The 24,152-nt window shown below is 45.4% G+C and overlaps 1 protein-coding gene across 3 annotated transcripts in view; it reads left to right on the top strand.

Annotated features, from left to right (window-relative positions):
• Window positions 1–24,152, top strand: part of LOC138480733 (arf-GAP with Rho-GAP domain, ANK repeat and PH domain-containing protein 1-like) — a 691,830-nt gene that overhangs the window by 455,134 nt on the left and 212,544 nt on the right. For all 3 annotated transcript variants that reach the window (XR_011274121.1, XM_069612452.1, XM_069612453.1), the window contains one exon: window positions 7,556–7,733. Coding sequence is in view for 2 of the 3 variants with exons in the window: in XM_069612452.1 (XP_069468553.1) it covers window positions 7,556–7,733 (178 nt within the window). In the remaining variant the exon portion in view is untranslated. The remainder of the gene's footprint in view (window positions 1–7,555; window positions 7,734–24,152) is intronic.

The following is a 24,152-nucleotide window of genomic DNA, read 5'->3' as shown; positions in this document are numbered from 1 at the left end:
GTACTGTCTCAGACTAATTCAGTTCCAACCATAAAACATACCACATCTAGTCTCTAAAATATTGTGATTTGCATGAAACTGTCTCTTAGTTATACTGTTTGTTTTTTCAAAATAAGAATGTAATGTTTCGTTATGATGAAATACATATGCTGCCCCACTATCTCAACAGTGGTGGAAAAACATCTATGAATAGGTATTGCCGCTCTTCCTTTGTCGTCCTAGGAGAAAGAAAACCTTGAGACGGGCCAAGGAGGACGATCCGGAGACCGGGAGCAGAGACGCAACGGGCCCGGGGTACCGCCCAATATTCCCATCAGGACCGGCGAGGAGAACCGATCTATCCGACCGGATGGAGAAAAAGATGCTGAACTGTGCCATCTATTGGAAGAAGATGAGGAAACATCCCAGGTCTTGCGAGTCCCATTAGTGAAATAGAATGGCCATTGCAAGAGGGGGGCTTGTGGGATGTTTTTATCCACGCATCCAAGCCCTACCTCAAAACTGTGCAGTACTGACATGGAAAACATCATGATGGCCAGAGCTTCCCAGAAAATGCCCAGGGAAGTGCATGAAGAATAGGCTGCCACTCATTTTTGCCGATGTTATGGGCACAGAAGGGCACTGCCTAAAACCACCATTGGACTACCCACACAGTAGTCTGAAACCATTGGGAATGGCAATGCTGATTGCCAAAAGCAAACCCATAACTGTTGGGAATTCATTTTCTTAAATCCCAAAAAGTGGTGCAGTACCAGTACTCACCGCTATCAAAAAGCCGGCGTTTTAAAACAACACCAGATTTTACTTTTTTGTAGAAAACTGAATAAATGAACCCAAAACATGCCAAAGAAAGACTTACTGAGAGGTGGATACAATGTAAAGTTATATTCTGAAGTGACTTGAAGGTTTATAACAAGACTGGCTGAGCTGTGGATTTCAGCAGTTTAAGTAAATTTGGACTGAAAGACACTAAAAATCTAAATGTTTAAAAGAAATGAGTGACCTACTTTGAGTGTCACATAGGTTGAAATTGTTTAAATGTCATAGTTTTAAACTTAGGATCAGCATTCTAGCTGCATATGTAAACATTGTCTTGACTTAAACTGGGTAACAAAAAGTGACATTTTATCTGAAACCTGGCTTAAGGAACTGAATTCTGCCCACCAGCTACCCCCGACAGGAGATGAAACTTGAGTCACAGCTGTGTTCCCAGGCCTATCTGCCTTTTGCTGGCCACACTAAGGATATGCCATCTCTCTGATAATTGAATTAAGGGGAGCCCCCACAGAATACAGGAGCTCTGAACAAAGCCCTGTCCTGACTCAGGCAAATGTTTTATTGGCGGGAGTCGTAAATGGAGCTTCCTCCTGGAAGGACAGGGGAGGAGCACTGCCTGTGAGAGCAAGCTGGCTTGGCAGAACTGGAAAAACCAGAAATTCAACCTTGTGCTGGGGGGAAACCACACCCTTTGGGGCCAGAACATAACTCTAAAAAGATGAATAACTCATAGTACGGACTTGTGAAAATTATTTAAATGACACCATAATTCTTGTGATTTTTCTGCCCACATTTTAAGACGTGCTAGGACCTGGTGGTATGTTCAGGGGGGTTTTAGCGGAAAAGAGGATATTACTCAAAATGCGTGCATGTGAAAAATCTGACACTTCATCAACTAATGTCCATACTCCTTGCGCACATGTGTGTAAATTTGGGTTAATGTCCGAAATTGCAAAATCAGTTAAAAAGTGCAAATGTTGCCATTTCTGAATGCAAGCCCCCAGGAAGAGCAGATTTGCACAGGGTATACCTCCTGTGATATGTGAAGGGTGCATGTAATTTTAAACAAATGTGTACCTGTGCAAATATGTTTTTTGAGCAAATATAGATTGTGTGTAAAGTTGACAGGGGTGGTTTCTCTGTATCATAAACAGACCTCATCATGATGACACTTCATTTCATTCCCCCAATCAAGTGGAAGCGGATGAAGTGGCCAATGACAAGGGGAGAGGGGTAGGGCCTAGGAAGCTAGCCTCTCCACCCGTTTTCAAAACACATAAAAGCAGACAGGCAGGACAGATAGGGACCTTCAAATCCATTTGCAGCTGGAAGCTCTGCCGGGAAAATCCATACTTTACCCCCATCAATCTCTAGAGGAAGCTGTGCAGAAAGATCCAGACTTCAAATCCATCAATCTCCAGAATCCAGAGAGAGAGCTGACCCAGATCACTGTGAAGTGCAGAGACCAGAGTCCAGTCTAAAACCTGACCAGATCCGTGGCGAGGCCAATTTAATTCAAGAATATAGTGTGAGTACCTAGCAAACTGTGCAGAACCAATCTCTTAGTTAAAATAATATAATTCAAGCTATTTTAATCTAAGTAGAACTGTCTCCTAACTGTCACCTGTCATTTGTAAAGCTGTCACCTGTCATTTTCTAGTTGCAAGCTGCACTTGTCTTTTTGAACTTTAAAATTTCAAATCTGAAAAACGACCTTTATTTAATCGCTCATATCTCCGTGACCGTTTGTCCTAGAGACTTGCAGTAACTTTCCTCTGGAAGCTGAGATCCTAGGCTGTCCTAGGACCCCAAAACGATATTGATAGTCCTTGTAGTTCCTCTGTAATCGCGCCCGGCGCACTCGGAAAAATCTGCCACGATTTGACATTTTGCCGCGATTTGCAAGTTTCTCCACGTGTAAAAATCTGCTGCTGCTTGCCTTCCGTTAAAGAAAACATTTCTTTAACCTGCTAGTTACTCCTAGATCCTTGCTAAAGTGAGCCTGGACTAATATTAACTTGATACCACTCACCCTGAACTCCGAGAGGGAATTAAAAGCATTTTAGCATATTTTTCACTTCATTGCCAGCACATATAAAAGCATCTTGGGCCTGTGTTTCTAAACTTCTGTAGTCTAAGCTTGCTGGGGTGAACTGAATTACAGTTGATTGCATTTCTGAGAACTGTGTGCTTTCCTTCCATTTCCTTGCATTGCATAAAGGGGGGGGTGAATTGTCCAAGAAAGTGATTACATTGTCTTTTGCTGAAATCCTATCAAGTTATTTTCTGTACTGCATTTCATTCAACATTACATCCATCTGAACTTATATAAAGCATTCTCTACCACCTTCTTCTTCTGTTCCTATTCACAAGTGTGCTAGTGCCAGACTATCCATTATTGATTACTGCTCAGATTCAGTGTGATATTCAATTATTAATTTATTATAAACCGTGATATATATATATATATTGTTTAAATTATCAAATAAACCTTTAAACTTGCAAAACAGAAATACTTCTTGGCTCAGTGGGGTCAGGGGGATTCCAAAAGAGGGGTGTTAGATAGGGGTAGTCATCCAGAACGCATGAACTGGACATAAAGATATATCAATAAGGGTTTACATTCAGTATCCCAGACTAGGCATTGACTTAGCTGTAGTGTTGAATTGAATCCTCTTACAGTAGTAGCACCCATGGGATTCAGGCTGACAACCACAGGCCCAATGCAATCTTGCAAACGGTCTTAAAGTGCCTGAAGTGTTGCTCATGTTGCTCATGTTTAGACAACCCAAGTCTCTAAGGGTGATGGTGCCGGTTTTGACTGGGAAGAAGTGTGATTTCCTGACATCAACAAAAGCCAATGAGTGCCTTCAATGGCCAAGAAAGAAGATCAGGGCCCGTAAATCCCCAAGGAATGTGAGGGACTTTTATCTTCAAGGAAGGAGGAGTCTAAAGGACAGAGGGAAAGGCTGTGGAGCGCACTGTTCTATAGAGAAGTCTGACTGTGTTTGTTTCACTTAAGTCCCACTAAGTAACCTCATTAAACCTAATTCCTTAGTTTTCTCTTTGAGCAATAAAAACCTTTTAATCATAGAACTTTGATTTAAGTTTGCCTGTTCAACCCTAAGCCGTGAGAAGTTGTATTCCTAAAAACAGAATTAGGTGGCGTGGCGGCTGGAGTTGGTGTCAATATAATTGCTTTCCAATTGTAGAAAGAAATGGATGGGAGGAGCCGGATCAAACGAAAGAAGCAATAGTAGATAGCCAGAATGTTTGGATGTATTTATGTTTCTTATTAGATTAGTTTCCATGTGAAGGGTGAGGTCATTTTGGGTGGTGTGGACTGAGGTGGGATTGATTGGACCACTTTCGGAGAGGTTTGGTCAGGCTGCAATGGATCTGGGTTGGTATGGTATAGAAGGTTACTTACAGAGTTTGAGGTGGGATTGAATGTACCGCATTCTGAGACATTGGGCCAGGTTGTAATGGATCTGGGTTGTTATGGTATAGAAGGTTGCTCACAGAGTTTGAGGTGGGATTGAATGTACCGCATTCGGAGACGTTGGGCCAGGCTGTAATGGATCTGGGTTGGTAAGGTATAGAAGATTGCTTACGGTGTTTGAGGTGAGATTGAATGTACCGCGTTCGGCGAAGTTGGCCAGGCTGTAATGGATCTGGGTTGGTATGTTATTGGTATGTTATAGAAGGTTACTTACAGAGTTTGAGGTGGGATTGAATGTTATCGCGTTCGGAGACATTGGGCCAGGCTGTAATGGATCTGGGTTGGTATGTTATAGAAGGTTGCTTACAGAGTTTGAGGTGGGATTGAATGTTACCGCGTTCGGAGACATTGGGCCAGGCTGTAATGGATCTGGGTTGGTATGGTATAGAAGGTTGCTCACAGAGTTTGAGGTGGGATTGAATGTACCGCATTCGGAGACGTTGGGCCAGGCTGTAATGGATCTGGTTTGGTAAGGTATAGAAGATTGCTTACGGTGTTTGAGGTGGGATTGAATGTACCGCGTTCGGCGAAGTTGGCCAGGCTGTAATGGATCTGGGTTGGTATGTTATTGGTATGTTATAGAAGGTTACTTACAGAGTTTGAGGTGGGATTGAATGTACCGCGTTCAGAGACATTGGGCCAGGCTGTAATGGATCTGGGTTGGTATGGTATAGAAGGTTACTTGCAGAGTTTGAGGTGGGATTGAATGTTACCGCATTTGGAGACATTGGGCCAGGCTGTAATGGATCTGGGTTGGTATGGTATAGAAGGTTACTTACAGAGTTTGAGGTGGGATTGAATGTTACTGCGTTCGGAGACATTGGGCCAGGCTGTAATGGATCTGGGTTGGTATGGTATAGAAGGTTGCTTACAGAGTTTGAGGTGGGATTGAATGTTACCGCGTTTGGAGACATTGGGCCAGGCTGTAATGGATCTGGGTTGGTATGGTATGGAAGGTTACTTGCAGAGTTTGAGGTGGGATTGAATGTTACCGCATTTGGAGACATTGGGCCAGGCTGTAATGGATCTGGGTTGGTATGGTATAGAAGGTTACTTACAGAGTTTGAGGTGGGATTGAATGTTACTGCGTTCGGAGACATTGGGCCAGGCTGTAATGGATCTGGGTTGGTATGGTATAGAAGGTTGCTTACAGAGTTTGAGGTGGGATTGAATGTTACCGCGTTTGGAGACATTGGGCCAGGCTGTAATGGATCTGGGTTGGTATGTTATAGAAGGTTGCTTACAGAGTTTGAGGTGGGTTTGAATGTTACCGCGTTCGGAGACATTGGGCCAGGCTGTAATGGATCTGGGTTGGTATGGTATAGAAGGTTGCTTACAGAGTTTGAGGTGGGATTGAATGTTACCGCGTTTGGAGACATTGGGCCAGGCTGTAATGGATCTGGGTTGGTATGTTATAGAAGGTTGCTTACAGAGTTTGAGGTGGGATTGAATGTTACCGCATTCGGAGACATTGGGCCAGGCTGTAATGGATCTGGGTTGGTAAGGTATAGAAGATTGCTTACGGTGTTTGAGGTGGGATTGAATGTTACCACGTTTGGAGACATTGGGCCAGGCTGTAATGGATCTGGGTTGGTATGGTATAGAAGATTGCTTACGGTGTTTGAGGTGGGATTGAATGTACCGCGTTCGGCGAAGTTGGCCAGGCTGTAATGGATCTGGGTTGGTATGTTATTGATATGTTATAGAAGGTTACTTACAGAGTTTGAGGTGGGATTGAATGTTACCGCGTTCGGAGACATTGGGCCAGGCTGTAATGGATCTGGGTTGGTAAGGTATAGAAGATTGCTTACGGTGTTTGAGGTGGGATTGAATGTTACCACGTTTGGAGACATTGGGCCAGGCTGTAATGGATCTGGGTTGGTATGGTATAGAAGGTTGCTTACAGAGTTTGAGGTGGGATTGAATGTTACTGCGTTCGGAGACATTGGGCCAGGCTGTAATGGATCTGGGTTGGTATGGTATAGAAGATTGCTTACTGAGTTGTTGAAGATGACGCTGAGATTTTTACAGAAGTTGCAGAAAAATGCGCATGCTGTGGAGTGGTTGTGCATTGGTAGCAAATGGGCAGGTAAAAAGATTCATGTAGTGGTTCATAACTGTGAGAGGGTTTCTAAAAAGCTTTATATTTGATTTTGACAAACTGAAAAGATTAACTAATCAACCTCTTCTTTCTACATTTCAACAGTTTAAATGCCCCTTCATCCCCTACACTTCCCATTTCTCACATTACCCCAACGCGCACTAGCATTTGAACTTTCTCAGTGAGATCCCTATCTTCTGTGAATGTATTCCAAATCTCCTTTACACACTCTTTAAACGACGAGTCTTTCGGCTAAAAAAGCTCCTATCCAGCCAAATGCATCATGTCATCTCTCCATCGCCTGTATGACCCGCCACAATTGGATTTCTTCTGACCGAATATTGTTTTTTGGTATTAGCCAGTGCTAGGAGAGTCATATCTTTTGGTGGGGTATGGTCGTCACATTTGGCAACAGTCAAAGAATGTCCTGTGGCCCCCCCTTTGTCAATGGTCATCCCTAATGTTCCGTTTATAGTTTGGAAGACACTTCTCCAGAAGGGAGAGACCTGTTTGTATGACCATAACATCTGCCTAAAGTCACCTCTTGGCATGCAAACTCTCCAGCAGTTGTCCCACCGGCTGGCTACATTTTTTTGCTCTTGTATGGTACCTGTCTGCAAAATGAAGGACTCCATAGGAAGACCACCTTGTGCTTGAGTCTCTAGGGCCTATTGACCTCCATCCAGAATGTCTTGCCAAGGTCCGCCTTCCCATGTACATTCTGGGTCTTTCTCCCATTGGGGCTTTGGATGCAGCAGTGGTGGTGGGGGGGGGGGGAGATTGTGGGACCTTTGAGGAAATCCAGGCTATTAGTTTTTTCAAAATAATTATTTTCTGATGCCTTTCTTATACTGCAGAAACCTTTTCGGTAATTTGGGTACCTCAAGATTCAGCAGTGGGTGCTACAGCTTTTTTCTAGAAATCAGGAACACAATCCAAAAGGCAAGCTGTTTTGTTTTCTTGTTTTTGGCTCACCCGGGAGCTTTTTTCATGTGAGAAGAGGGGATTAGTAAGGATCTTGGTATATGTTGGAAACCATTACATGTTATTTTTCTTTTCTGCACTCTTTCTATCCCATATTTTCGTCACCTTCTGATGTCCTTCTTCTTGACAGTCTGCCTTTTTGAGATGCATTTTTAAGTGAAACATGGGTGACCCCTTCTTTCTCGCCCCAGGCATTGCGCCAAGCAGTTTTGAGTGACGACAATATCGACGAAACAATGCTGCTGGTCTTCTCTGGAGCCCAGGTGACGTGCGGCTCCAACCTGCCCGGCCAACCCACACCCATCGATCTGGCGGAAAAAGCTGGAAACCTGCTGCAGCTGGAGTTCCTGAAACAGAATGAACACAAAGGTGAGAGCGGGACAGTGAGTTTTGACTTTAGCTCAAGCAACTACAAAAAACCATAACATTTAAGGAAGATCTGTAATCTGAATTGGTGGTAAATAAATGTCCCCCTGCACCAGTAACTCTGCTTTAGCTGCTTGGATATCAGGGTCATGCTTTTGGGTGGTAAATATGAACTGGCACCTGTACACTGGTTTGGGCCTTTGGGTATCCGGGTCTAGCTTTTGGGTGGTAAATGTGACCTTGCACAAGTAACACTGTTCTAGGCCCCTGCATATCAGGGTCCAGCTTTTGGGTGGTAAATCTTACCTGGCACGAGTAACACTACTTTAGGCCCTTGGATATCAGGGTCCAGCTTTTGGGTGGTAAATCTTATCTAGCACCAGTAACTCTGCTTTAGGCCCTTGAATATCAGGGCCCAGCTTTTGGGTGGTAAATCTTACCTGGCGCAAGTAACACTGCTTTAGGCGCTTGGATATCAGGGTCCTGATTTTGGGTGGTAAATCTTACCTGGCACCAGTAACACTGCTTTAGGCCCTTGGATATCAGGGTCCAGCTTTTGGGTGGTAAATCTTTCCTGGCACCCGTAACACTGCTTTAGGCGCTTGGATATCAGGGTCCTGCTTTTGGGTGGTAAATATTACCTGGCACCTGTAACACTGGTTTGGGCCTTTGGATATCAGGGTCCTGCTTTTGGGTGGTAAATATTACCTGGCACCTGTAACACTGGTTTGTGCCTTTGGATATCAGGGTCCTGCTTTTAGGTGGTAAATATTACCTGGCACCTGTAACACTAGTTTGTGCCTTTGGGTATCAGGGTCCTGCTTCTGGGTGGTAAATATTACTTGGCACCTGTAACACTGGTTTGGGCCTCTGAATATCCAGGTCTAGCTTTACCCCTTCAGCATGTGTCAAAATCAATCATCAAGGCAAACCAGTAAACCTTCTAATAGATCATTTTGTATTCGCAATACACATGTACAATCCCTTACTATACCATTCGGAATCTCTGTCGCCCTTTTAACAGTTAAATAGACATATACACAGACTGTATTTTGTTTGTAAAATACAGAAAAATAATGGAAAAAGGGCAGTCAAGTGTGGCCTCCAGGACGGTGGCAGGCCGTCTCAGAAAGGGAAGTTGACAGTCCCCGTAGGCGGTGTTATGCCTGGAACAGACCACACAGGCATAATATTCTCTCAGTATGAGCGGTAAGCCACCTAGGGTTCAGGCAGGCTATGGGCCGCGGCTGTCCATGGCTCTGTCTTCGCCTTCCTGTCTCTGCTTCCCCTTCCTGACTCTGCTTCCCCTTCCTGTCTCTGCTTACCCTTCCTGTCTCTGCTTCCCCTTCCTGTCTCTGCTTACCCTTCCTGTCTCTGCTTACCCTTCCTGTCTCTGATTCCCCTTCCTATCTCTGCTTACCCTTCCTGTCTCTGCTTACCCTTCCTATCTCTGATTCCCCTTCCTGTCTCTGCTTCCCCTTGTCACCCGCAAGCCTGAGCTTTTATAATCCTTCCTGCATGTGTTTCCCACGGGTGTCACTTAGTCCATTTCACCCCGTTACTGGTTCTTGTCGGGCACACCTATCCCAGCCCTGCTTAATCTGTCTATTCTATAAGCTATTTAATAATCATTAACTCCTTCCCCCATCTTGAGACTGATCTGTGGCTGTCACCAACCAGTCCTATGACATAGAATGGAGTGTGAAATCATTCCTAAACCCATGAAGAGGCTGTGATTTTATTTTAATGTAACTTTGATTGTGAACGTGCAAGTTTAATAAGAAATAAATATAATCTATAGATCAGAACACACAATTCAAGATGCAGACTCTCTCTATGATGTGTATTTTAGGATATAATTATTTATTCTACTTTTTTAAAATTCTTTTCTTATTAAACACGAGGAATGTTTTACATAGGTTACATGATATATTTATTACTGACAAAATGCGATTTGCTTTAAATTGGTAGGACCTTCCATGATGGACATATGAATGTTCAAATGATTACATTTCGTGGTTAAAAGGCAATTTATGTTTCTTTTCTTTCCCTTCCCTACGTCCGTCCTTGCCTAAAGTGAGCACGTGTGCGCCCGCTTTCCTTACTTTCAGTGGGAGAAGCCCATCACTGCCATTTACATCAGTGTTACATGGTGGCATTCCTGTGAGCCCTTTCTTTTTTGGACTTTATTTATTGTAACGTGTGCCATGCACCTGCCTGTACTTCACTGTTTTAATGGCATCCAAAAAGAGCAGTGCCAAAAGCCAGTGATAGTATGCTGTCCCTGTACATGGAAATATTAGGAGCGAATAGACCTTACTTTGTTTGGCCGGCAAGTGTCTTGTATCTGGCCATGGCCTTGGTAGGGGTGCAGGCTAGGACGGAAGCAGTGTATTTTATTGCATGGATGAAGCTGCATAGATTGAAATGAACAGTTCATGTATTTGTGGCTACCGCTATGTAGGGTGTTAGTGTGTATCTGGCAAGCATGCTGCGTGTACACAGCATGTGCCCAGCATGGGTGTCTGCTGAGCGGAAACACTGATTTCTGGTAAAGCCAGTGTAAGCTGCATCTTCATGACACAGGGAGAGCTGTGGGTGCCAGGTGGTGGAAGATCCTGAGGGAGTAACTCCTCCATAAAGAATTCCAAGTCGTTGGTGTCTAGTGATTATTGTAGGGGCGTCAGTCTTTTCCCAAAATGAGTGCGAGCGACCAAGCACAGTGGCTGAGCCTGAAGAAATGTAGGTGAGATCAGGGGGCAGAGTGTTCTCAAACCGAGAAATTATTTGAAATGGTGACTGTGGGGGGGGGGGCTTGTGTGCGAGTAGGAAATGAAAATGTGATGCAAATTACTGCGTTATAATTAAGGTTTCAGTTTTTCCAGATTTATACACATAAATACAGATGGAAATCAAACTGTTTTCTGTCTGTATTTATTTATAAAAATGGCAAAAAATGGAAAAACAGGGGTTTCTGTCTGGTTGTCTATGATATCACTCATACAACGCAGGCCAATCACATTACAGATTGGCAGCATGTAGAGTGTTAAAGATGTATAAAAATTGCTGACAAGTATATATGTTAAGGCAGCAGCAGTCACAGGAGCACCGTGTGTTGTCATGGAAACAATTGAGCTCGCATTTCTTTCCTATATGGCTGCATGACTTTAATAAATGCATTTTTTTATTAGAATAAATACAGAAAAATACTGGTTGCGGTTATATGACAAAAGATAAATGTGGATAAATACAGAAAAAAAGGCCCAAAAATAAATATGGATGAATACAGAAGGAAAAGGCAGAAAAATAAATACCATAAAACCAGAAGCCTTCAATATAATTAAGCAATATAACCCTCGCGTCGGGGGCATTACCGACTCAGGTAATGTCCCCGACGCGAGGGTTATATTGCTATTAGTACCCCGGCCTGCAAAAATTGCGTGACCGGGGCACTAAAAGCTTTTTTTTGTTGTCCCGAAACACTGCAGCGTTTCGGGAGAAAAAAAAAAAGAAAAAGAAAATGGCCCCCGCCATGGAAAGGGAAAACAGAGTCCGTTTTCCCTTTCCATGGCGGCCATCGGGAGCGGACGCGCTGGGAACACAAGTGTTCCCAGCGCGTCCGCTTCCGAAAAAGGATCAAAAAGAAGGTAAGTGGGGTTGGGAGGGCGGGAGTGGGATGGGGGAGAAAAGAAAAAAAAAAACCCACCTGCATCCCCGGCGAGGGACGAGGGAAGCCTCCAGCCTTGTGGAGGCGCGGAGCGGGGGTGGCCCCACTCCGAGTCTTCACACGGCTGGAGGCTTCCCTCGTCGCCCGCAGGGGATGCAGGAACAAGAAGGTAAGTTGGGAGGGGGGCGGTGGGAGGGAATGGAATAAAAAAAAAAGACTTACCCGAGTCCCCGGCGGGGGGCCAAGGCAGCCTTTCAGCCGCGGGGAGGCTCGGAGCGGGGATGGATGGCCCTGCTTCGAGCCTCCTCATTGGCTGAGGGGCTGCCACGCCCCACGCCGGGGACAAAGGCCGTGGAATCCTGACTGAGGGATTCCCGGCAGGGTAAGGACCTGACGATAGACAATCAGAATGCGTGTTGCATTCGCCTTCGCTCTCGCCGGGTACTAATGTTGAGTAAACTCTGCAAACTGCCATGTTTAGACAACTGTTTCTTGCTTGTTCGGGGCGAGGCTGTAGATGTTACCACGCATGTCTTGGCTTTTCGTCTAGCCTGTAGGAATGCTTGCCTTCACATCCCTGCGAGAAACCTGAGAGCGTCCTCACATCTACTCCCCCTGGATCCTCTTCTCAGGTGTCCAAGAAAAGGCCATCGCTTTTGGATCATGGCCCTAGAGGTGGAGAAGCAAGCAGGGTGGATCACCTGGGTGGAGGGTCCTTGGGGATTGGAGATGATATGCCCTCAAGTGAGAAACGGTATCCCTCATTTACATTTCAGGAGGAACCCTCAATATCAGAACTCCTTAAGGGATATTGTTACCTTAGTCCCACTAACCAAGAAACCCCAGGAGTTATTAGCAATCTAGAAGTACCAGAAAGGGGCTAAAGAAGAGAGGGGTTAAGGATAAAGTAGGTGAGACATGGTACCCCCCTTTCCCTATTGAAAAACAACCTAACCCTCCCCCGGCCTTTTTGGGCTATTGTAAAACATCTCCCCTCATTTTCACACTTTACCTAAGACATTACTGGGATGAAGAAGAGGCGACTAGGAGTAATGAACACTAGTAACTACTTTCACCACTCTAGTACTGGGACGGAGAAGATGCCTACAAAGTACTGTGAAGGTCAGGCATATCCCTCTACCTACAGTCAGGCAAATCCAATTGAGAAGTCGCACCTGCAACCTGTTAAGCCCTAAAGTTGTGAAAGAAGGAGCAAAATAAGTGAACTGTTGATGCAATCCAGAAGGAGGGTCAAGTTGACCTGGAGTTGTGTTGAATATTGAGAAACTGAAACAAGTGCAAGTTGCTACGTTGAAGTCTTGGGGAAGGGAACCCTGAGATTTGATGAACTGCAAATGTTATTTTGAGGACAGAGACTCAAGACCCTTATCTTTTTAACTGTGTTGCTTTGAAATTTGGGAATGGAACCTCAAGGATCAGTGTAACCTTTTGAACTTGGGGAAGGGGAGCTGAAAAGGAAGCTAAGAGCTGGAAGAAGCTCAGAACTTTGTTTAGATCACTATTTCTTTGATTATTGACATTGCTACACATTGTGTAGCTTTAGTAGTGAGGGCAAGGATAGGTATGGACACAGACAGACTTTTAAATTGAACTCTTGGACTCTCCTTAGTTTTGTTCAGGTAGGGAAATCCCACCTAAGCATAGGGCAAGTTAGGCCTTCTCCCATCTTGACATTTGATTCAATAAACCTTTTGATTTTGAACTTTGGATCTGCTGTCTGTATCTTGCTTCATGATGCCTTGACATCTCTCACTTCTGACATGTTTCCCTTTTGGCATATATAAGCGTGTTTAGGAAAAGCTGCATTAGTAGACGTATATTCACCTTTTCTCTCTCTGCATTACGATATGCTGTTCTCCCTGATCGCACTGACTAACATGAAAGAGTGCAGCTGGTATCAAAGGCTTGTATAATAAGGCTTTGTTCTCTGCCAGCAACGTTGTTTCAGTATGATTCTTTGTCCTGTTTGGACCATGCCTTCCATTGAAACACATGTGTTCCTTTTGGGTATAAGAGAACAGACGTGCACAGAGGGAGGAGGGCTCACTTGTGCTGATGTCTCGTGCTGCCATTGGTTCTGTTTTGTTATTGTTTTTTGCTAATAAATTTGTTACCAATCCACCAGAATTGTGAGTGGTAATTCTTTTCCACCACATGACTTTTACAGCACATTCTTGGGCAAAAACAGAGTAAAAATCCATACGATTTATAATCGGTTAGGATAACAACATGTGGAAATCCACTAGATCAATACCAGGACACCCCCAATACACAGGAGCATTATATAACATTTTCATGATGCCTCTGCCCGCGATATATGGCAGCATTGCAGCTGTAAATCACATTCATGATGTTGCCCCAGAACATATGCTAGCACAGCCATTGTAAAACATGGATACATGATGCTTGTGTCTAAAATATATGCCAGCATTGCCCTGAAAAACATGGTTTCATGCTGCCTGTGTTCAAATATAGGCCAGCATTTCAACTGTAAAACACATTAATAATGATGCCCACAATGTAAGGCACCACTGTTACTATGAAGGACATGTTCACAATGTCTTAGCAATATATGGCAGCATGGCACTTGTGACAAATCGTTTAATTCTGTCACTTTTCCCCAGGGGGAAGTCTTTCCTTGTGAGGCTAGGGAGGTGAGCCCGCTGCGCAATAAGCGGGACCTCTCAGGGATAGACTCTAATTGACACCACGATGAAAATATCAAGCTAAACCACTGTGCTACTGTAAGACAGAATTCCAGATTCCGTTTAAAGAGCAAGATCTTAACAATACTAAAGAAGAAGAAGAAGAATGATGACAGAGTGATATAGATTTCACACCCCGGCTCGGGGGTCGACATGGGCCGAACGGCCTGCCAGCCTGAGCTTTGGTTGGTCCGAGCGAAGCCCATCTCCTGTCTGTGAATAAAAAAAATGTAAAAAGAATGCTTGCCACCACTGAAATGTAAAATGGACTAGTTCCCTTTTCGGATGACGGTGGCCATGGAAAACATGTTCCAAAATGGCCACCGTCATCCGCAAAGGGATGTAGTCCCTTTTCTATGCCAATGGAGGTGACCAGACAGGAGGAGATTAGGGACTGAAGCGCAGGGCTCTAGTCCTGCAGGTACGTTGGGTTGGGGGGGAAGGGGAATCAGGTGATTTGTGGCAGGTGGGGAGGCAACTCCCTGTTTTCTCCCCATGTTAGAAAAAAAGAAAAAATAGCACCATCCGGGGAAGGGGCTGGGGTGGCGGAAACAGCTGGCAGGGATTGTGTGTTCGCGCCCGCTGTTCTAGCCACCTGATTGGTTGGACCACCCTCCCCAGGTATGAATAATGATTACTGCCTGATCCCAGACCAAACTGTGACGAAGAAGAGGGAAATGAAGATGAAGACTATTTCAGAGACACGGAGGATGGACTACAATTCTACGCTGGGGAGGACCCAGCAGTCCATAAAAAAAAGAAAAGAAGGACGACTTCTCTTAGTAAGAGAGAGGAGCGAAGCCCGGGAGCTTCAAACCAGTCTAGTCGTGAATGGAATGCGAGAGCGTGGAGTCCTCCGTCTGTTGTCCAAGAACTGTGGCGAAGCCCAAGGCCAATGACCGGAGGGAAAGAAAATCCCAAGGAGAAGGCTTGAGTGGTGGCATGACCCTGGAGGGTTGGACGTGCGGGTCCAACAACTGCGCAGGGACCACTGGAGCCTGAAAGCCACGTTGCCGTGTCTGAAGAGGTCAAAACGAGAAAACAAGCTATTGTGTCATCATACGAAGACCCGCACATGTGCACAGGCCAGGTGACGCTGAACCTTCTAAAAGAAGGTAGCTGGGAAGGCGGGAGACCCAGGAGGGATCACAGCAATAAAGATTGGGGCCAGCCTACTCATCCCAGTAGTAGGCCTATAGTTAAGAATAATCAATGCTTGGGACCCAGTAAGTGGGCCGAAGAGGAGCGGAGTAATGAATACTTTAAGATTAAGCCTACTCGTCACAGTGAGGGTTTTGTCAAAAACCAGAGGGTGTTTAACAACCTAGTCTCTGGGGATCCTGTACTCGGGTGGCCAGGGAAAGGCCATCACTTTTGGATCCCGACCCTGGGGGTGTACAAGCGAGGGAGGGTCACCTGGGTAGGGGTTCCTCTGGGAGTGGGGGAGAAGCACCTAGTGGTGAGACATGGTATCCCCCTTTTGCACACCTCACTTAACCACTATTCTCACTTACTTTATGGGAAACTACAACTCCCATAATTCCTTCCCACTTCTCCCTGACAAAAGTACTGCACCAAAGAAGATGAGGAATAACGTTAGAATGATTGCCTCCCCTGACTTGCATTGGCCCTGTCCCTGTAATGAGGACAGGCAGAGTCAGGCATTTAACTCCAACAATGTACACCTGACACGTATTAGCACTCTCTGTGAAGATAAAAGGTGGCGCACACAAGCACACTGTGAGCGAGACTGGGCACGAGAAGGAACATCTCTTCCGAGGCTGTTGCGAACTAGTCTGTGGAACTTGGAAGGCCAACGGGCTGATCGGCATTGGAATGGATCAAGAGAGAGAGCCAGGCAAGATTTCCATGCTTTCGCAAGGCCACGATTGTTCAAAAAGCAATGTTGCGCGAGCAGAGAAAAGAAACCTTCAAATGATCAGAAATCGGCATGCGACCCTGCCGGGTGAACGGCAGAGTTGGGGAGGAGCAGAAGAGACGTTCGTAATGACTTTGAGCTGCAGAAATGAGATGCAACAAATCAATTAACAGAGCCGGTGAGATATCAAGAGAAACAAAAGTCTGGTAGATGTTAAAGGGAAAGTGACTGTAATTTGTAATTTTGAAGGTTGTGCATGTGCCTATAAAACGCAAATGAAGAGGACAATTGTTAAAAGACAAAGATACAAAGTAGCAGAGTGGTCCTGCAAGAGAAAGTCGCACATTCGAAAGACTGTGAATTGTTTATGGAATGTGAAAGATATTAAAAGCAGAGGGAAAAGGAAACCGCAAAAAGGAAAGAAGATTGAATGAGAGGAAAGTGATACTTGTGAACTATGAATTATGCCAAGAGGGCAAACGTAAAAAATAAGAACTGTGGAGAAAGGCCGAGAAGGCGAGTCAAGGAGAATAAGGTACCAAGAGGCAATTGGTGTTGAATATGAACTTTGAAATTAGAAGAGAAAAGATTTACAAATACCAAGAGGTATTGATGAGAAACCTGAAGGTGTCTTACGTATTAGTCCCCGGGGATCAGTCATCCAGGTGGCCAGGACACGGCCATCACTATTGGATCCAGTTCCTGTGGGTGGACTAGTGAGGGGGATCACCTGGATGGGGGGGTACTCAGGGAGTGGAAGTGGGACACCGATGGGTGAGACGCGGTATACCCCTTCTTATACCTTTTCCCCATCCTATCCCGCAGGACACGCAAACACTCTACCCCCAGCCCCCTTCCTGACACAAACACTTTCACCCATCGTGAAAGACAATGGACAAACACCAAAGCTATTTATATGACAAGGCAAAGTCAGGCAATTGACCATAATCACACACGCCTGACGGCCCTTTCCCTTCCCTGCAGGGATAAAAGGTGGCGCACAAGAGCACAATACGAGCAAGGCAGACCGCACAACGAGAGAGCTAACTCAGCACAGCAGTTCAAGAGGAGGAGAAAGACAGCTGGAACCGAGAGGGTGACAAGGAGAGAAGCGACTTTGCCCTTTCCAAGCAGACCCGTGAAGTCTCCACAGAAGGAAACTTAAGACCGCAAACAATAGCCAGATGTCAATGTTAGGCAGAAACCTGTGCAGTTCCCTTAGGGACCACTGCAAAATATTTAAGACTACAGGAGTTTGGCAGTAAACCGGCTTGGTTGCAGTCTGTTCCACACAGATTCACTGGTAGCTGTGGCTGAGCAGTCAGACTTCCCTCAAGAAGAGTTAGGCAGTATACAGAGCATATAAAATAGGTACAGAAATACAGTAGCAGAAGCAAACACTGACCAGAGCTTGGGTGTAAAAGTATATAATTATTTATTTAACACACACTTATAAAACACACTAGCACTAAATGTGTAAGATAAGTTCAAAACACAATCACTATTATCATATGTACATCCCTGATTACTTGTTGGACAAGTCTTAGTTAACACCACTTATTTCCAGACAGAGGTGAGCGCTTAACGTTCGATGGCACTCCAACAAGTTAAATAAAAAGGGGCGGGAAAAGCAGAATTATGGAAGCATACACACTAAACACTTTTTAAAGAACCACAGCAAGTTTAGGAAGGCATAGTCTACTGGTGAGCAAGGAAGTTTAGGTACCAGGCCCACTTTCAAGGGAGCCAGGCGGAAGATGCCCAAGATCAGACAGTTACACAGAGTCTTCGAAGTTTGTGGAGGTAGTTCGAAAAAGGTTTAGTTCAGTGCAGAAAAGTTAGCTAAGGTGTCCCAGGCTAACCCAGGTTCGAGAGACAAGGATTTAATACACCCTGTTCAAACGGTTGTCAGGGAAGCCAGGTGGAACACAGTACCTTAAATGGAGGGGATCCTCCAGCGGGGGCAGTTGTTCCTGGCAGCGGGTGCAAGTCGCAGCGTCGTCCAGAGGAGGAGAAGATCTCGTCGTGGAGGAAGGATGAAGGTCGTTGCACTGCCAGGGAAGAAACCAGCCGCGGAGTTCTCCGGTACAAAGGTACTACCCTTTCGGTTCGTGGTAGTGGTGAAAACGTGGTATCCCGGTTTCCGGGATGCTTGGCACAGGCAAGGCAGCCACGAGATGCTCCAGGAAGGCGAAAAGAAGGTAGACTGGTTATCCCCACCAGTCGAAGGAAGAAGACTCTCCGGGCTGGAGATCTCCTCTGTCATTGGGAAAAGTGGTGAGACGGTTCAGCAGGGCTCCACCAGTGGTGTCGTCGTTGCAGGCCAGCTCAGCTTCTCCCTCCTCGGATTCTTAGGTCCTGTGGCGACTTCTGAAGTTCCAGTCCCCAAAGCCCTGCTTTTATGCAGCATACCCCCATTCACTCAGCCTAGCTGTCAATCAAACATGCTAAGTGGTGAGCCGGCCGGCTCACCACTTCGGCCAATCAGACAAGAGTGCGACTTGAGTTACCAAGGTAACTCAGTCCAGGGTGCCTAAACCCCCTCCCACACCCCCTGTGGTACCCAGACAGAGTGCCACCACTTTTGGAGGCTTCTGTGGAGAAGCCTGCCAAAAAGTGGAACAAAGGGCTCCACTTGGGTTGGAGTCACAGAAGAGAACACAAACGCCATTTTAGAATCGAGTTCTGGCAAAAAATACCAACCGGCGAATTAATATTAAATAAATAAACCGGCGGTATTTTTGAGGCTATAAGAATTAAATAATTAAAGTTGGTAGCCTCGAACAATGGGAAAATCCCATAGAGATATATTCGCGGTCGAATATAAAAAGTAGTATCCACTGCCACCAGCCAAAACTCGATCAGGGGGGACGGAGACATGCCCTCTCGAACAACAGACCCCGGGGCAATGGAATTGCCCCGACCAGTATGTCCACAATATGATGGTTTGTACTGGTTTCCGTTCATAATTTGGGACTAGCAAAGCCAATGGTGACTTTACATTCCCTGGGAGACAGTAGTCAGTCCCAGGGTATGGAGTCTATGTTGGGGGGTCGCTACGACACCCCTGGGTTACGGCACGGAGGGTGCTGTGTAACCCACATCAAAAAAACACATGAGACCCTATGGAGTAAAAGACCCCATAGCCCATAAAACACATGGGGCCTCATTACGACCCTGGCGGAAAGTTACCGCCAGGGCCGTGACTTTACCGCCATGGTGCTAACTACGTTAACACCATGGCGGTAAGGGGATTTACCGCCCCATTCCGACCTTGGCGGGGCGGTAAATCCCCAATCCCCATTTACCCTTCCCCATTCCCATTTTTGCCCCATAGGGCATAATGGGAGTGGGGAAGGCGTTAATTACGCCACCGTAAATTACGGTGGCGTAATTAACACCAAGTTCCCTTACCGCCATGGATTTTTACACCCGCTAAAAGCAGGTGTAAAATCCGCCATGGCGGAAAGGGAACTCGTGATTGGCGGTAAGGGGTCGGCGCAGCTAACGATGGCGCTAACCCCTTACCGCCAGGGTCGTAATGAGGCCCATGGAAAGTTAAAGGAACACCTCCAATCATGTCTAAGAGTGGGAGCAAAAGAATCTCACTCTTAGCAGGAGAGAAAAAAATAAACCCCGAAAAATCCAGCAAAGCTGCTGGGGGACTCACTAGGTTTGGGAAATTAGCCTTACAGAGAATTCTCCCTAACAGTCAACGGTACACAAGACCCTCCTCCTCTGACCACCAACCCGAGGGGAGATGCTTGACATCATGGTACCGGCCTCGACTCCAGAGAGAAGAAAAGCAAAGCCAAGTGGTTCATCACAGCCGGTGAGTCGAGGGGAGAACCGTTAAGAAACCGAACTGCGTTTGAACAAAAGTAGCAAAACCAGTTAATTGAAGAAAAGTACAAAAAAACTGTTATTTCCATACGAGAGGGGAAAGCCAGCTACAGGGGAGTCAGGCACCACGCAGGTGCTTGCTTGAGAAACTCTTGGCGAATACCCTATGGTTGAAACTACGGTTACCAGAAGGCCTTGGGAACGGCGCAAGAGACTTGGGTCGAAGTGGTCATACGGGGTCTAGCAAAATCCTCCGTACAGTCAAAAATCTTTGACCGGCAAGTGAAGGTGAAGTTAAGGGAAGTCAATCCTGCATTTTGTAAAAAGACATTAAGAAGTTGACAAGAGTGAACCCGGCAGAGGGATGCCCACAGTGAACTGTTTTAAAAGACATTAAGATTTGTGGGTGGCACATATGAGATTGTGTCGAAAGCTGTAGTTAAGCAGACGGAGGGAGGCTGATTATCCAGAGGGGTCTGAGCCCGGAAGAGGGGGACCCAGGGTGAAGATCCAGCACTCTAAAGATAAAGAAAATAACTTTTGTTTTTGCTGTTTTGAATATCAAGCCATCAGATGCAAGAGGTTGAAAACCAAAGGTCCCAATATCGAAAATAACTTTCTGGGGATCTGAGCCCGGAAAAGGCATCATCTAACGTGCAAGTAGAAAGGAACTTTTATTTTTATTTTTTTAAACACATTAGATCCTCTGAGGCACAAGACTTTTTGTAGAAAAGAGACTTAAAGCACTGAAGGTCCTGATACCTGAGAGCGGAACTGTTAGCTCGTGCTGGGAAAGCTAGAGTCCTACCTTGTCAATAGATGGGGCTCAATACATGGGGAAGGGAGACCCCGACTACCGCATCCTGACTTATTATTTGTGAACACTTCTTTCTTTCCTGTGAACCCTATCCCACACTTATTGTTTGTATTTAGTGTAAGGATTGGCCATAGGTTTTGCTTAGTATAGGCACTTTTATTTGACAAGACGCCACAAGGACTGCCTTATTATTTGATCGTTGTAGCTTGCTCCCATCTTAGATTTAGGTTTAGACTAGGCATTTTGGCAACCCGCATATACAGGTTAATAAACACCCTTGAACTGTGCTCATTTGCGTCTGTCTTTACTGTGGCCATCAGGAGTTCTTTACAGTATTACATATGAACTTTTGAAAAGTGCAAATTAAAGAGAGTGAGAATACAATAGGACTAAGACGTATTGGAGCCATAAGATGTTGATTACAAATTGAAGGATTGTTGAAAGAGAAGTCTAAGTGGTCATGCAGAGGTTTATGTAAATTCATTGCAGTCTCGAAAGTCTTCAACAGTGAAAAGGATATGTGAGATAAAAACGTGGGGAAGGGAACCCCCCCTACTAAGCAGAGACATGCTCGAGCCTGCCAGATGGAAGCCTGTGCAGAACTGTGTGAACTAGAGAATATATGAACTGAGTATTTATGGCAAGGCGGGTGAAGCCTGAAGAAGTGATTGAGTTACCGGAAGTTGAAAGCCTAAGAATGAACTTTTCAATTCTACCAGTGAGCCAAAGTGTGCAAGACTGACAGCACTTTGCCATCCGCCCATCCTTTGTGTTTTGAGAAACTCTCTAGACCCCGTGGGGTTGAACCTGGGGAAGGGAGTTGGTGCCATTCTGACATTTCATTTTGAGACACTATTTTCATTTTGTATTCCCTTAAAACATTTGTTCTAAGAAGGAGGTTAGGTTTTCTTAGTATTGACCAGACTGGCTTGGACTTGGACATGGTTTGTTATTGTTTAATGGTGGAGATTACTCCCATTTTAGAGTTAGGGTCAGTAAGGAATTCTATCGTCCCAGTCAAAAGTGTAAATAAAGGTTTTTGAAAATGTGTGTCCAGTGTGTTTGCGTCTACTATTGATAGCATGCCTTGCTCGCAGGTTAGAAGAGAAAGCCCTGTGGGGAACATATCCTATATAAAGCAGAAATATAAAAACTGAACCAGAGAAAGACTCCTGGTTGTCCTATAAGAAAAGCCAGGGGGAAGACAGTGGATCAGAAGAGGGAAATATGATATCCACTATCTTGAGTTCAAGAATTGAAAAACAAGAGCAACGCAAAGAATAAGAACTGTGCAAAGAGGGGGACATAATCCCCGGTGGAAGAAGAAAGACTTTTAGAGACATTAAAGAGAGATCCTTTTCCTTGAGTTTCAAAATCCACAAGGAAAAGGATCAAATGCCTATCAGAAGTACAATGAAGATTACCCAGGTTTACAGCTCTGGGGAGTCTTGATTCTATTAAAGACACCACAGAAGCGAGCATTATGCTTAACTTTCTTTAATTCTGCCCCTCAACAGCTCGTCAAAAAACGTAAACATTTCTTTCTTTCTTTTTTCCATTCAAACAAAATAAATGTTCACGGGACTACAAATCCCCACAAGTCCCTTGCTTTTTGTAGTTCTGTGTCTTCCATCTTCCACCATTCGTGGCTCAGGTGGTTCTATGTCATGATATTGCCTAACAAAAAGACAGATTTTTTTTCAGCCGATTTTAGGCGACTTACAAAAAGCAAAAGAAAGACATTCACTCGCCCCCACCCAAACACACACCCTGAACCCTACTACCCTCCCTGACGCGATTCATTCGAAATTGGGGGGTTTTACCCCCTGAACTTCCATTCTCTCATTCGCCCCATTTCCCTCCCCACCCAAGACTCCCCCAACCCAAACATACACAAGCATACAACACACACACAAACACACACTTGCCTGGTCACCTGCATCAGTGCTTCCGGGTTCTGGAGTGGCTGTCAGTCCGTCACAGGGGCTGACAGTTCGATTTAGAAAGACCACTCTGTGCTGTCACGAAGCTGTCTTTCTAAATTGTTTTTTTTTGTAAGTCGTTTAAAAAAAAAAAAAGGTCATTTGACCTAATACCAGCTCAGGTCTCCCTATGACCCACTATCTGCCTGGGTCCCTTCCTCTTTCTTTTGGCAGTGAATGATCGTCCGTTTCCTGAGAAGAACTGAGTGTCCCAAACGGAATCAATCTCAACTCAATTTGAATCGAGCAACGGCTCTGTTAACACTGCGCGATGCTGAACTTCAAACGAAACCTAGATGCCAACAATCCGACTCGGCTGGAAGGCTCACGCAGTCTTCTGGTCAACCCCTACGAGGCAAGAAGAAAATCACACCATCAGGGTGGGGAGACACTGACATTTGTACAATACATGATAACAAGTCATGTTAACCAACATCATGCCACCCCAGAGTATCCAGGGTGGGAATAATGCACGCCTCCATGTCTTTAATTGAATCCAGACTCCACGGAGCAGTAAGTCTGAGTAATCTTCATTCTATGCCAAGACCGGAGGCACGCATTGTGCTTGTTCTAAGCTATTTATCACTGTGGCAGCAATCTCTGATACTGGCTTAAAATAAAAAGTCTTAAACGTTGTATCAACAAAAGACCAGTCAGCCGACTTCATAATGTCCTGCAAAGATACTCCTGCCGTAAACGCTCTGGATGCCATAGCGCCTCTAGCTGAATGCGCGCCAAACACACTCAAATCTATAGCAGCTAATTGCATGACTTCCCTGACCCACCTGGATATCGTGGCAGAGGCCAACATATGATAGAGTGTTCTACATGCTATAAGCAACTGGGTCAATCCTCGCGGCCTAACACTAGTCGTCGCCCGTCTCATAATCTTTAATGTACTTCACCACACAGAGCTTGGGGTTATCTGGGAAATAGGCGTAAGAAGTCACTTTAGAAGCGCTCTTTGTACGGTTAGCTATAATGAACGCGACTCGTTATGGATAGAAAATCTATCTGACCAGCTCCATCAGTTTCACATCTGACACTCTCCTACAAGCTACTATGCAGAGCAGCATTGCTAATTACCAGATAGTCTCGAAATTGTCAGGCGACTGGTGTCTGGCCAGCCAAGAAATAATAGAAAAACTTCTTCTACATTCCATAAAACTGAGTATCTAGGTGCGGGAGGCTTACACAACTTTACTCCTCTCAGAAACTGCACCACCGCAGGGTTCTCTCCTATTGGCTTTCCGTCCACCTTCTTGTGCCGGGCAGATATTGCCGACCTATTTACTCTAAGCGTCCTGAAGGCTCGCCCGTCCTGTGACCAATCGGCTTAAAAATTGAGAACTTGCACTACAGGTGCTGAAACGGGATCAACACCTTCCTGGGAGCACCAGCTCTCCCATTTGTCCCATGTGGCGCCATAGCTTCGAAGTGTGGAGGGGGCCCAGGAGTCCCTGATTAATTCAGCAGCGAGCTGCAGTTCCCATCTCTTCCGGAAACCC

The sequence above is a fragment of the Ambystoma mexicanum genome, chromosome 5p (assembly GCF_040938575.1).
Source record: "Ambystoma mexicanum isolate Mex_15411 chromosome 5p, UKY_AmexF1_1, whole genome shotgun sequence".
Lineage (NCBI taxonomy): Eukaryota > Metazoa > Chordata > Amphibia > Caudata > Ambystomatidae > Ambystoma > Ambystoma mexicanum.
Note: the sequence above shows the minus strand (reverse complement) of the source record. Positions and strands in the feature narration are given on the sequence as shown.